At 39.1% G+C, this 12,767-nt stretch overlaps 1 protein-coding gene across 1 annotated transcript; it reads left to right on the top strand.

Annotated features, from left to right (window-relative positions):
* The first annotated feature begins 1,103 nt into the window (after nucleotides 1-1,103).
* On the top strand, nucleotides 1,104-12,071 carry kcnk1b (potassium channel, subfamily K, member 1b). Its single transcript, XM_030070961.1, has 3 exons — nucleotides 1,104-1,635; nucleotides 3,790-4,185; nucleotides 8,258-12,071. The coding sequence occupies exons 1-3, from the start codon at nucleotides 1,281-1,283 to the stop codon at nucleotides 8,506-8,508; spliced, it is 1,002 nt and encodes a 333-aa protein (XP_029926821.1). The 5' UTR covers nucleotides 1,104-1,280; the 3' UTR covers nucleotides 8,509-12,071.
* Nucleotides 12,072-12,767: the final 696 nt, after the last annotated feature.

Raw genomic sequence — 12,767 nt, 5'->3', positions numbered from 1 at the left:
TTCCTCATCACACAGTCATAACTGTGTACAACAAACAGTAGTTTGCAAGATTAACTGAGGATATACACATAAACATCCACATAGATTAATCTAGTACACCTACCCCAAATGTTATCTGTGAAAAAGAAAACTCAGACAAAAAACACTATAGTCCTATAATGTAATATATGTATTTATGTATGTTATACATACATATGTATGTATACTGTATGTGTTAAGCTGCATTACAGCAATGCAGCATTACAGCAAAACAATGAGTCTCGTCAGGAATTATATGATTAGAAATGCAAATAGCCTACCAAAGTTCTGATAAAGACATAATAAGTATGATTGCTACAAATACACTAAAAGTCGCCATATATTACATTAATATGAGGCTACTCGTAGTTTTACATAAGATGCTCCCTGTACAGCAGGAATTGACAGGCCCGCTGCCCACCCACCCCAAATTTCATGTCAGTCGCCTGTGTTATACTGCGCGTATAAGGAGGTAATTATCACTTCCCACTTCCTTCACCATCTTTGTTAACAATGAAAAGGGGAGGGAAAAAAAACACAATGGCTTTCTATGGTTGGCTAATTATTTTGTATCGAAACTAACAGCCGCGTCTACCTGTGGGGAGAGAAAAGGAAAGGCTGACGTCACACCGCCCTCCCTAGTCTAGCCAACACATCACAAGCTGCCTTCAAGTACCGCTCAAACTCGGAAATATAAACACTACACACCCACGAGCTGTTCGGAGACTTTCAAAATGTGAAATGACTATCTTTGGTGGCTGTTGCTTAATTTTACACATCACCTTTTTAGTTTGTTGTGCAGCTGGGGAGTGAAAAAGAGAGAATGTATGCCTTATTAGAATTCAAATTATATGTTTATGTAGCTATTTAGACGCCGAAAGTTGTTGTTTTATTCATAGTTGTCAGCACTCAACACTCACGCTATTCAACCTTAATAATCACCACCTTAATTAACACGCTTCCTCCTTAAGTGGAGGTTTAGTCCCGGCTATTAAAGTCGCGTTTAACAGTGCAGTACAGTATAGCAGCGATAACATTTCCGACAGCGCTTGAAGGCAACAAGTGCCACAGCAGGTTCCGAGAAGAGACAAGGGAAACTACCACGTCGAGGGGACCATTTGAGCCTGGTCTTTATTTACAACATCTTTTTAGCAGAGAGAGAAAGAGAGAGGGGATATTTCAGTAGTGTAACGTTTGCATTTATCATTTTATTTTCACAGATAATTGGTGACCTAATTATCGAGGCAGGAAACCTCTTGAAAATGCTTCAGTCTCTAACCAGCAATTCGTGTGTGCGGTTGATACAGAGTCACAAGTCGACGTGGTATTTTTTGTCTTTAGTCTTGGGCTATCTTCTTTATCTTATATTCGGCGCCGTTGTGTTTTCCTCGGTCGAGCTGCCATATGAAGACCTCCTGCGCCAGGAGCTGCGAGCCATTAAGAAACAGTTCCTTCAAGACAATGAATGTTTATCCGAGGAGCGGCTCGAGAGGTTTTTACAGAAAGCCCTTGAGGCCAGTAATTATGGAGTGTCCATCCTCAATAACGCCTCTGCGAACTGGAATTGGGACTTCACCTCTGCGCTGTTTTTTGCGAGCACCGTGCTGTCCACCACAGGTGAGTGCCGACCGCAGCCTATTGCTCACACTGAATCACAGACTACAGCCTATAATAGAGGTGATGCTGATAACGACAATGGGCGCAAGTCTGACAGAGCAAATCATACACGGCAGAACCAGCATTACCCCTGTTGGTATCCAGTTTTGCTCTTCCCCTTTGCTTTCATCTCGTCATGTAACACAACACCCTTCCCTGAGCAGCTGAAGGTTACCTGAGCTTGCTCTTGGCCGTGCATCCTACATCCTTTTACCTTTTAGCATATGGCCTACAGTCTGTGATCAGCTACCAATAAACATAAATCTATTGGCCTAACCAGTGTGTCTTTGATCCTACTGTTATAGGCTATTATAAATTAATGTCAGGGTAGAAAGGTGATTGGTGGCTGCACCTTGCAAGTAAAAAAAAGTGGTGCCACTTATGACCCTAGTTTTGGCTGCATTGCATAAGTGCTCCTCTTCCTTCTAGTTATGTCGCTGCAAACATTGCAGCAAAATATGCAAAATACATTATAACTCCATTCCGGGCATGAATAACCTACATACAATTTCAGGAACATGAGCACACACTCTTGAGGGCGAAAAAAAAGTTACCCCCTCAAGCACTGGCTGTGCCTAAAATGTATACAAATCATTACAAAGACACATTTCTTTTATGTGTTTTGTCTCGTTGTCTAGTCTTTGTACTGTTACGTGCAACTGCTGCAGGCAACACAGGCTGTCATGACATGGTGCAAAAGTTCATGGGTGGCAGGTAGTTGTCAGTCAGGCTTACTTGGGGAACTTTAGTCCGATCATAAGGCAGCAGTTATCTGTGAGGTTTCAACACACACACGATTACCCAGATAACTGCTGTGTGCAGGCTGCAAGTAGTTCCTTGTTTATACATCAAACAAAGTTAGCAGATAGATAGTCAACTTGCCTATCATCCGAATTAGGTGGGGCTCTGAATCTTTTGTAATAACCTTTATACACACACAGAAGGCTTCCAGGGGCATTACCATAAAACTGGATGTACAAGCATTATCTGAACACGGATCTCTGTGTCTGTCTCTGTTTATGTCAGCTCATGAAGGACTATTGGCATTTACGGAAATGTTTTCTCTTCCTATAGCTAATCACCATAAACCGAACATTAAACTCCTGTAGTTGTTGTCTCTTAGTGTGTGGCCACATGTAGAGCTTGTAATTCACAGAAACTGAAATTAAATTGATGTCATTTTTTAAAGATTTTTGTGTAAATCCTGAACAAGTAAGTGCCAAATACAACCTTCTCATTTGTATGCTCTTGTTAGAAGGGCATGGCATTTGTAACACAGTTGTTAAGGCCACTTGACTAGAACATGTCAGATTCTCTTTTTACAGCAACATCACCTTCACAGATGTATCTTGTGCCAGAAACAGGCTCAGCTCTCAATGCTTTTTGACAGTATCAATGCAGACTTGTATAATGTGCATACTGAAAAACAAAAGGAAGGTCTAGCCTACAGTTACAAAAATAACTTTCTGTGCTTTTTAATGCCCATCAGCAGTCAGAAACAAATCTGTTTACTTGGCCTTCATCATCAGACAGAGAAACATTTGAACAAAGAGCTGGAACATGTTTGTCTGTGATTGGCTGCTACTATCTACTATTGAGGACTTTGTCTTACTTTTGTGAGTGTGAAAATTGCAGTTGCACCCATACTTTACATCAACCTTATTCCAGTGCATTACCTGTGACCTATGTATAAAAGCATTATGCCATAGTATTACATGACTGCTTGGAAATATCTTGAAATCCCAGTTATACCTAATTTACTTACATCCATTAACCACACAATGTAAATACATAGCATTGAAAAGTAATAAACTAAAACAACTTCTTATACAATAGAAATTATGCTATGTTGTGAGCATTTGAGCATTAACTGTTAAGTCTTGATGTTGCACAGTAAGTTAGCATGTGAAAATGAGAGTCAATTTCCATTTAGCATGCACACATGTTATTCATTTCATAATTCATTTCATCAGTTCCCTCTTTTGAGATCTGACAAAGTGATAAGAGTGTTGGAAAGTTTATTTGGGAAGTATCTTGCCCTCATGGAAACTTTTTTTCCACATTAGCTGTCATTGTGGTCATTGAAATATTTTCTGTCTTTTGTTTTGCACACAGGATACGGGCATACAGCGCCCCTATCAGATGGTGGTAAGGCCTTCTGCATCATCTATTCTGTGATTGGCATCCCGTTCACCCTCCTGTTCCTCACTGCCGTGGTGCAAAGGATCATGGTCTTCAGCACACGGAGGCCTATCATGTACATCCACAGGCGCTGGGGTCTGTCCAAGCCATTGGTGGCCATTGTTCATGCCACTCTGCTCGCGATGGTGGCCGTCTCTTGCTTCTTCCTCATCCCCGCTGCCATCTTCTCAGCTCTGGAGGAGAACTGGAACTTCCTGGAGTCTTTCTACTTCTGCTTCATTTCCCTCAGTACCATCGGCCTGGGAGACTATGTACCTGGAGAAGCTTTTAATCAGAAGTTCAGGGAGCTCTACAAAGTGGGCATCACTGGTGAGTGCCTATGATCCACCATGTCTGCAGCTGCTGTTTAAACGAATACTTCACCCTAAAACTACATATTTTTGTCCGTAACTCACTCCATGTTGTCTTGAATGTCAGACAAAAAAGGTTTTATTTGCATGTCTCGTGGAGAAAGCAGTTCCAAAAACTGTGTCCATTTCCACTGGGCTGGAGATACTTGGGCAAACAACAGCAAAAAGGATATAGAGGATTAAAATGATATATCTCTTGACATTTCCTTTGTGCAGCATAATCCAAACCTTGTCTCTCTGTTTGTGTGTTCAGTTTCCCCCGAAACATGTGCTTTCACTAAAAAAAAATTCTAAATAAGCCACTTCCAGGAAACTCATGTCCAACAACAAACTGTGCGTGACTGGCCTGAAAGTTTAAAATAGATGTATTCATCCTTTTTGCTGCTGTTTGTTGAAATTGTCAGCCAACCCAGTGCCAGCAGAAGTGACTGCAGTTTTTGGAGCCTTTGTTCTCTGTAAGGCATGGGATTAAAAACTTTTGTTGGACAGTTGGGATAACTCAGGAAGATTAACAACACAAAATGGTCATTTCCATGGCAGATGGAAGGCTTGCCAGGTTGTTGCAAATTTCCTGCAACTGGAAGGTCTCATGTTTGGACCCTTCATTGCCTTCATCCATGTCATTCTTGCTTTTAAAGCCACTATTCATTTTGATTCACATAGGTTTCACTGGCATGAAATGAAACGTACTTGTCAAACCATACTGGATATGCAATACTAATGTAAGTTAATAGATAGTGACGACACAAATGAAACAAGAGCATCTAGTGATATCTAAACCAGTTTAAACGCTTTATCTAATGACAAACTAGATGCTTCAATCAAAACAATCTAATGATACATCAATCTATACGGTTTATCTAACAGCAAATGTTCAGATTTCATTGCTTCTGCCCTTGAATTATGACATGTAAAGATGTACTTTGCAGCTAATGTGGCAAACTGAAAATTAGTTGGACTTTGTGGAATATTTTTAAGGTTGTGGTGAAATTTGGAGAAGTAAAACTCTCTAATGTCTTGATATTTAATGCTGTATAAGAGGGAAGAGGAAATGCTTCACCTGTCCTTTGGTGTAACATTTGTAAGTGAGTACCATCAGTATATCATTGTCAGATTATATATGATACCTTGGTATAATAATAACCACATTTCTTATAAACCTTTCTGCTTCCCATCAGAATTAGGATGCATCTGCTTTCTCTGTTTGCTCAGAGAGAACAGCGCCTTCCTTCAGTTTTGTGCCATAAAACAATATTTCTTAAATATTGCTCTAAATGAATGCAGTCATGATTTATTGATGTTGAAACGCTGTCTATGCATTTATTAGACAGTGAATTTCCACCTGCTTTGTCTGGCACAAACAGTTGACCCTATATTCCTTTTGGTGCATGCTCGTTGTGAAAAAATGTGTTATACCAAGTATAACATGGTGATTGCACACTTCATAATTGAAAATATAGATGGACTTTAGGCATATAATATATATACGTATAACACTGTATGTACGAAATCAGACAGTTTTATATCTTGTGACTTATAATCTCAGACTAGTGGGTAAAATAGAGGGAGCTTAACTCAGGTTCAAACTACAGGAGTGTAACTGATTTTGATGAAGTGCATTTCACTTATTCAAATTTGATCTAGCTCATTAAACCTCTTACAGAGCTCAAACTGAGAAAGTCAAGTGAGAGCTGTTAGCAGGAGACTGCTCATAGTTTACATTGTTACTCTCCTCCTCATCAGCAGTGATTTCAATATTAGCTGCATTTATAACTTGTAGCAAACCAATGAACTGTCAACAAAGCTAGTAATAGCACAGTTATCAGTGAACAAGGCTACTGACACTGATAAATAGACATAACCCGCCCTTTTTCTTCTAATGTCTCTGCAGGGAAACAGCACTATTACAGTGTATTATATCATGATTCAAATGCAGGTTTATTTGGACATTGTTCTTTGTCTAAGTGGCATCAGAGTCTCCGTGCACATGTCAGACAGACAGTATCAAAATGGTTACAGAAGGAGTATAATCAGTCCTGAGCATAGATTTCGTTGCATATTTCCAAAGAGTGGATGTCCTAATGTTGATGGTTAAACAAGTGGAGAAAATCTTGACTGCTCCCTGGAAAATGGGGCAGAGTTGCGCCTCACACAAACCTTAAACGTCACACCTGTAATTCTGCCTAGACGGTACTCCACCCACAAGTGGAGCAGCAACAAGTCGTCGGTCAGTGGAAACTTGTTGTTATGGGGTCGGATTACATATGTTACTCCTCCCAGATGTGCATTAAAGGGTGACTGAATACTGTATGTGGTACTCTGTAGGGGACAGTGGTGTGGCAGTTTCGGCCAAATCACTTTTAACGTGAAAAGTGATTATCACAGATTAGTTTCAGTTTCAGTAGCCTGCTTTTGGGTGGCTATTTTCCTGAGAGAAGGCTAGCCTCTCTCCTATATGACTAATTTTGCTTTCCCCACATAGCCAAAATAACAATAATAATAATAATAAAAAAGTATATTAAGAGGCCATCTACTGCCTTATTCTGAGGGCATTAGGATGGGCAGCTGTCGGCAAAAAAGACAGCAGTACAGGACAATATATAGGCTGTGGTGACAAGGAGAGGAGTGAGGAGTTTTGCATTTTTCTGGCTTAATTGTGAAGCTTGCTGTCAGCTGCACTGGGAGGGCTACATGTAACTAGAATAAAACAAAGGCCAAACCAAAATTGGAGCCACTGAGTCTTGACGAGCTGTGCGCGGGCATAAATGTCAGATCTACTCCAGAGATTTTTCACCTCCATATGAGATGTGGGTGTTATGTACCAGTCAGTGAGAGTGCATTTCCATTCAGGGCCATTCAGTAGTCACCATGTGTCAGTCTGTAGGAGCAGAGAGCACTGAGTCAGAAGAATTTGTTTTGTTTTCATATGAGCAAATGACATAACCACGCACAGGATTATTGTTTGTAGAATTTTCTTTGTGAAAAATAACACCCCCATGTCGGAAGCAACGTAAGTGTTGTGCGATTGTTGATGTCACTGATGTCTGTAACAATCAGCGCGTTCAGGGCTGCAAAGCCAAATGCCTGATTGTGTTTCAGTGGCTGACTCACTCAAGAGGCATTTCTTATGCACTGCCTCCAGTAGTGTTGTAATACTAATGACTTGAAATTATCATGAGAAACACTTAAAACCATCGGAAATACAGCTGAATACATATTATTATTTTCCTGTTTTTATCATTAAGGCTGAAAGGAAACAGATGCATACACAGTTCCTTGCAAAGAGGCTGTTTTAATTATGCTAAACTCATTTAATCTCTGAATGTTATTGTATTATTGTCTAACATTGAAGACGTCTAAATATAAGACAGATGCTTTGCTAAAATGTAGCTATTGCCTTGCCTCACCCTCAGAACTAGGTAGACGTCTTCTGCATGTTGGATGCTGTGGTGTTTGCATTTATCAGCTGCATGAAAGATAATGCTCTTCGGTTCTGATTAAAAACCATCTCAAAACAGGAAATGGTAAGCATCATCTGATGTTACCAAGTTTCCCTTCCATATTGCTTTGCTTGTGCTCCTCCTCAGAGCTGCCAGTGAACTTGTGAAACATGCTAAGCTACCCGCTGCCCTCTTGTGTCAGTCCAGATTAGCAGCAAATGTGTTGATAATCCTTTGGTGAATACAAAAAAAATACAAAGCTCTTGTTTCTCTCTCAAAAACAAATACAGTAGCCCCATGATGCACCTGAGATGTTGCATACATGATATCATGCAGCTGATATAGGTTAACAAATATACTACAGAAAGAAATCTCTAGTAATACCATGTGATGAAAAAATATTATGAAGTATGATAAAATAACTATAAACTAATCTGTGTGCAGATACACACTGTAAGCCCCTACAGGAGTATTCTGACAATGTTTTTGTTAGGGTTTGTGGAAAATGCAGGGTTAGGTTTGAGATTTGGTATTTTTAACAAAGCCTGCAGCATCTCACAACCCATTCCCTTTGTTTATTTGTTTCCTCAGTCTACCTGATCCTGGGTCTGATCGTCATGTTGGTGGTGCTGGAGACTTTCTGTGAGCTGCAGCAGCTGAAGCAGCTGAGGAAAATGTTCTACCTGAAGAAGGAAAAGCCGCAGGACCGCCTGGCCATTTTGGAGCATGACCACCTATCCTTCACCACCGTGTCCGACAGAACCAGTGAGGACAAAACTCAGCCGTTTGTCAGTGTCCCAGCTCTCGCCTCTCCCAGTGGGGATGACCCCATGATCCAATAAACAGAGACAGAGTGAAAGCCTACTTTACAGACGACAATGTGAAAGTTCTTATAAGGGTATTGCTAGAAAGTAGATCATGTAGGAATAGATGATAACCCTCAGTCACATGAACAGCCCTGACAGCTTTTAGTAAACTGTGTGCTAGTTGAGAATATCCAGAGTAAGCAAAACATTCTCCTTTATTTAAAACAAAACAATGAAAATATAGTGCTATGCAGCGGAAATCAACTTTGTATATAATGATAAGGGATAAACTTAATTTTGTTCGGTAGTTATTGGTAAAAGAAATGCCTCTTATTGTATTGACGTTTAATTTGTCAGAGGGCTGACTCGCAGGAGTAAGGCTCGTTTTTCAGCTGTTATTATTTATTTAAGATATTCAAGGAAATTTTAGTAGGTCTGGCCTCTGAAATCTAGCTGAAATATCACAAAATTCTCTGTAGTCGGTCAAAACATAGTACCTAAATATTTAAGCGATATTGCACAGGTTTGTGGAATGCACAGCATCAGGTAAGTGATATAAGGTCTGTAGTGCTGTCTAGAATTACAATACTGACGCTGGTAAAGATGAGCTAAAAAGACAACGAAAAGATCAACACAAACAATGAGCTATAATTTGTGTTCAGACAGATTTTTAAATGATGAGCCTTCATTCTGATGGAACATACACAGGAAGATTTTGTTATTTCCAATGTGTCATGACCTTTTTCCTGAGAGAGTTATTGGTACAATTTGTTGCTGGGCTAATTCGAGTTTATTGCTCGATGAGTTCTGTAATGCTTTACTGCAGCTTTTCGAATTTGATCTCCCTGGTACACTGACTTACATGGCTGAATAATGAAATGTGTTCTGAAGGAGCATATTTCACCCTGCAAGTCAGTGGTACTCAACCTTTTTGGCGTGCACCTACCCGTGACCCCCCCATCACAGGTCCAATATTTAGGTGAATAGTCTTCCTGAAGATTGATGGCTTTTTCAAGTTGTTTCATTTGCTTAATTATCAGAGGAGGCCTTAAAACTACCCACTAGTTCACCAGAAGACAGAACAAGATCTGTAATCAGTTTTTTTCTTTCCCCCATATTTTAATAATCTTGTGACCCCGAAAAATTATCTTGCAACCCTCTGGGCATTTCCAAGTTACCACTTTCTAAGTTACCACTCCGCAGAAACAGATACACATCTTGCTCACATAACTGTAGATTTGCAGTACAGTCATGGCTTTAAGCAAATTAATTCACTCTGAATCTAAAGGCTTTGATATTTCACTAGTTACGCGTGCAGTCCATGCCATATTCGTATAAAATAACGGCTGGACCTGATCCACAGCAGAAAACTAGTTGAGCTGCAGAGGCACGGGCATCTGAAATGAATACACTACCAACTCTGCAAGCTACACACACGTGTCAAACTTGGAAGAGGATCCATATCCTGAATGTCTAAGTGACTGGTGAATGTGTACGTGAAGTTTTACCAAAGACCAAGCTTTTTTTAAAAAAAGATAAGAATAAAAGCAACTTTCTGATTTTTTTGGCACCAAATATAAGCTAAAATAAAAGAATTACTGAGTACAGAGTACAGCCCATTGCTCGTACTGTGTTTTGTAGCATTTTTGGCTCATCTTTACCAAAAGGTGTGAATTATTCTAGTTGCATACTACATTATCACATTTCATAGTGAATGAAAAAAAAAAAAATTTGTCTGCTCATATATGTTGTATTATCTGAAGGTGTCGCAGTGCTATTTCAAGGTTGTTAATGTTTGCTGATAAGCACTATCATTTATCTTTTTGCCTGAAAGGGATTAATGTGCCCTGGCTATTAGAAAAGGGAAATGAAACGTTAATAGTCCAGTTTAAAAAGGGAACCACAGAAGGGCTGGCCCGTTGCATTGTATCATCAATAACGAGAGCTCACTTTACAGATGCACTGGTGCCACCCAGTAGAAGACTGTTTTCATTTTCCTTCAAAGGAAAGAAGGCACAGACAGGTTGTATTTCATGGGGATGTAAAACAGGAGATATTTTAAATGCTAACATTGTTTCATTTGTTAATCTGTAACAGACTTGATAGTAGCTTTGAGTAAGAGTAGAGGTTGAATTGAAACTGTTTTTACTGTATTTAAGAAACTTGAACATGGCAAAATCTATGTTTTTAAATGCGTCATGATAGGGGATGTTTACAAAAGTTTGTTTATAATTAATGAAGATAATTGCATTCTAGAAAAGCTACATCAAGGAAACTTGTAACTCTAAATTCGAACAGCCAGAGTGCAGTTGAAACATTTCCCATTTTGGTTAATCCAGCACTTCTGTTTTAACGCTGCAAATCAACGAGTGGGAACTCCCCTTTTTTGGAACTGAAGCCTGTACATGTACAGTTGCAAGTTTGTATGATATGATAGTCCTCTTTGTGTTTTTAATAATGAAATTTATAGGTGGAAAAATAATGTTCTGATTGTAGTACTCCATTTTGGGCAGCAGTACATGGTTGTTCAGCATACTGTAGTGACGCAGAGTTATTTGTTCAATATTCTAGTTGGTAAATTAAACAGAAAGTTATGCATTCGTTGTGCATTTTTATGATGTTCCAGCTCCTCGGTGGAGCCGAAGTTCTGACCTCATCGTTCTCTCCTCCATTGCCACACAGTAGTAGCCTTTTATATAGTCTTGAATGTAATGTTTTTTTAATGCTGTCAAGCACACAGTGATCTTAAAGGCCTGACATGGAGCCAGAGGGCAGCACCACTCCTTGCTGCGCTGCCAGCTGTGTTTATTTTCAAATTTATTTAAACATGGCATGCATATTGGAAACAGTGCTCAAAGGTGACCCGTGGGACTGTGTGTTCATATAACCAGCAAGTTAGTGACCACTTGTGGAGTCATGTCAGGTTCATTTGAATGACCATGGTAATCCTTCACACAACCACCAGAGCTGTAGTTCATCTCTACAGTGGACTGGGCCTTCATGTAAACTGTGATGAGTTGATACTGTGTTCATATTGTAAACTGAGCAAAGAAAGGGAACTTGAATTTCTTGAGATGTTTTTTTTTTTTCTTCTCTGTCATTGTGAGATGATTTCCTGTTCAGTGGATATTGAATAGTTTGGTCCTGACATGTTGATTCTTCATCTTTATTGTATAAGTTATAGTGTTTTGTCATTGTACAAATACTGTACAGCCTGTTTGTCTTGAACTTGATGTCTGTCAGGGAAAATAGTGCTGTCCTGGTCCATTAGCATTCACTGTCATCAGGGAGTTAAGAAATACTGTGTTAAGGATTACAAAAACATAAGGACATCACTGAAGGACATCTTTGACTTTCTTTCAAAACTAAAAGGTTTGGAATATTTTGGATCACTTTACTGTACAGGATTTCTGTAGTTATCTCTTTATATGTTTCCACTATTACATTATCATATATACATTATCATAACACTCTGTTACCAGGGTTCAGTTGGAGTATCAAGGTTCATGTGCAGTTAATTTCAGTGTATGAGAAGAATACATTCTCATGAGTATGAACTGTAAACACTTAGTGTCTTAAATAAAGTGTTGGTTTATTATCACTGTCTGACTTTTCATTTGATTTAATATTTCAGTTTATCCAATCATTAAATTTAGCCACTGCAAATTTTCTTCTCCCAATATTTTTTTCATTTCATTTTCATTTTAAAGATTTGTTTTAATGATTTATTTTCATCAAGGAAGGATTTTTTTCATTTTAAGAAAATATAAATGGTTTATAGAAATGAATATATTCTTGCAAACAAACCTTTTATGTGAAATGGTGAGACTTGGGTGCAGTGAAGCTGCTTGGATACATGCAAAGTCACTCAGGTGACCTTGGAAGATAACTGGGTAAAGAAAGTGGAGCAGATAATAATCCCTGTGCCTTTACTTGAGGAGCCTTGAAGTTACTGCATTTTTCTCTTGTATTTGTTCTATCTGTTAAATTATTTTACAAGTGGGAATAAAATTACCGGCAGGTTCAAGATTTTTAGCACATCTTTGTTTCCATCAGGGCAGCGCACTAATTTAAGACACAGCTGAATAAGGGGCTCTTGTATAAAAGATATCTTAACCAATGATTAAGAGGAAATGCTCCCTTTTGCCAGTATAAAAAAAAACAATTTTCTTTTCCTGAAAGACAGGACACTGTCAGCAGCTGCATGAAGTAAATGCATTTATCATAAGGAGCAGCCTAGAAATGTGACCCAGCAACTCCCCTGGTTTAGGTGGGGAATTATGCCATAGCACATC

The sequence above is a fragment of the Myripristis murdjan genome, chromosome 15 (genome assembly GCF_902150065.1).
Source record: "Myripristis murdjan chromosome 15, fMyrMur1.1, whole genome shotgun sequence".
Taxonomy (NCBI): Eukaryota; Metazoa; Chordata; class Actinopteri; order Holocentriformes; family Holocentridae; genus Myripristis; species Myripristis murdjan.
The sequence above is the reverse complement of the archived record's forward strand: the minus strand, read 5'-3'. Positions and strand labels throughout refer to the sequence as shown.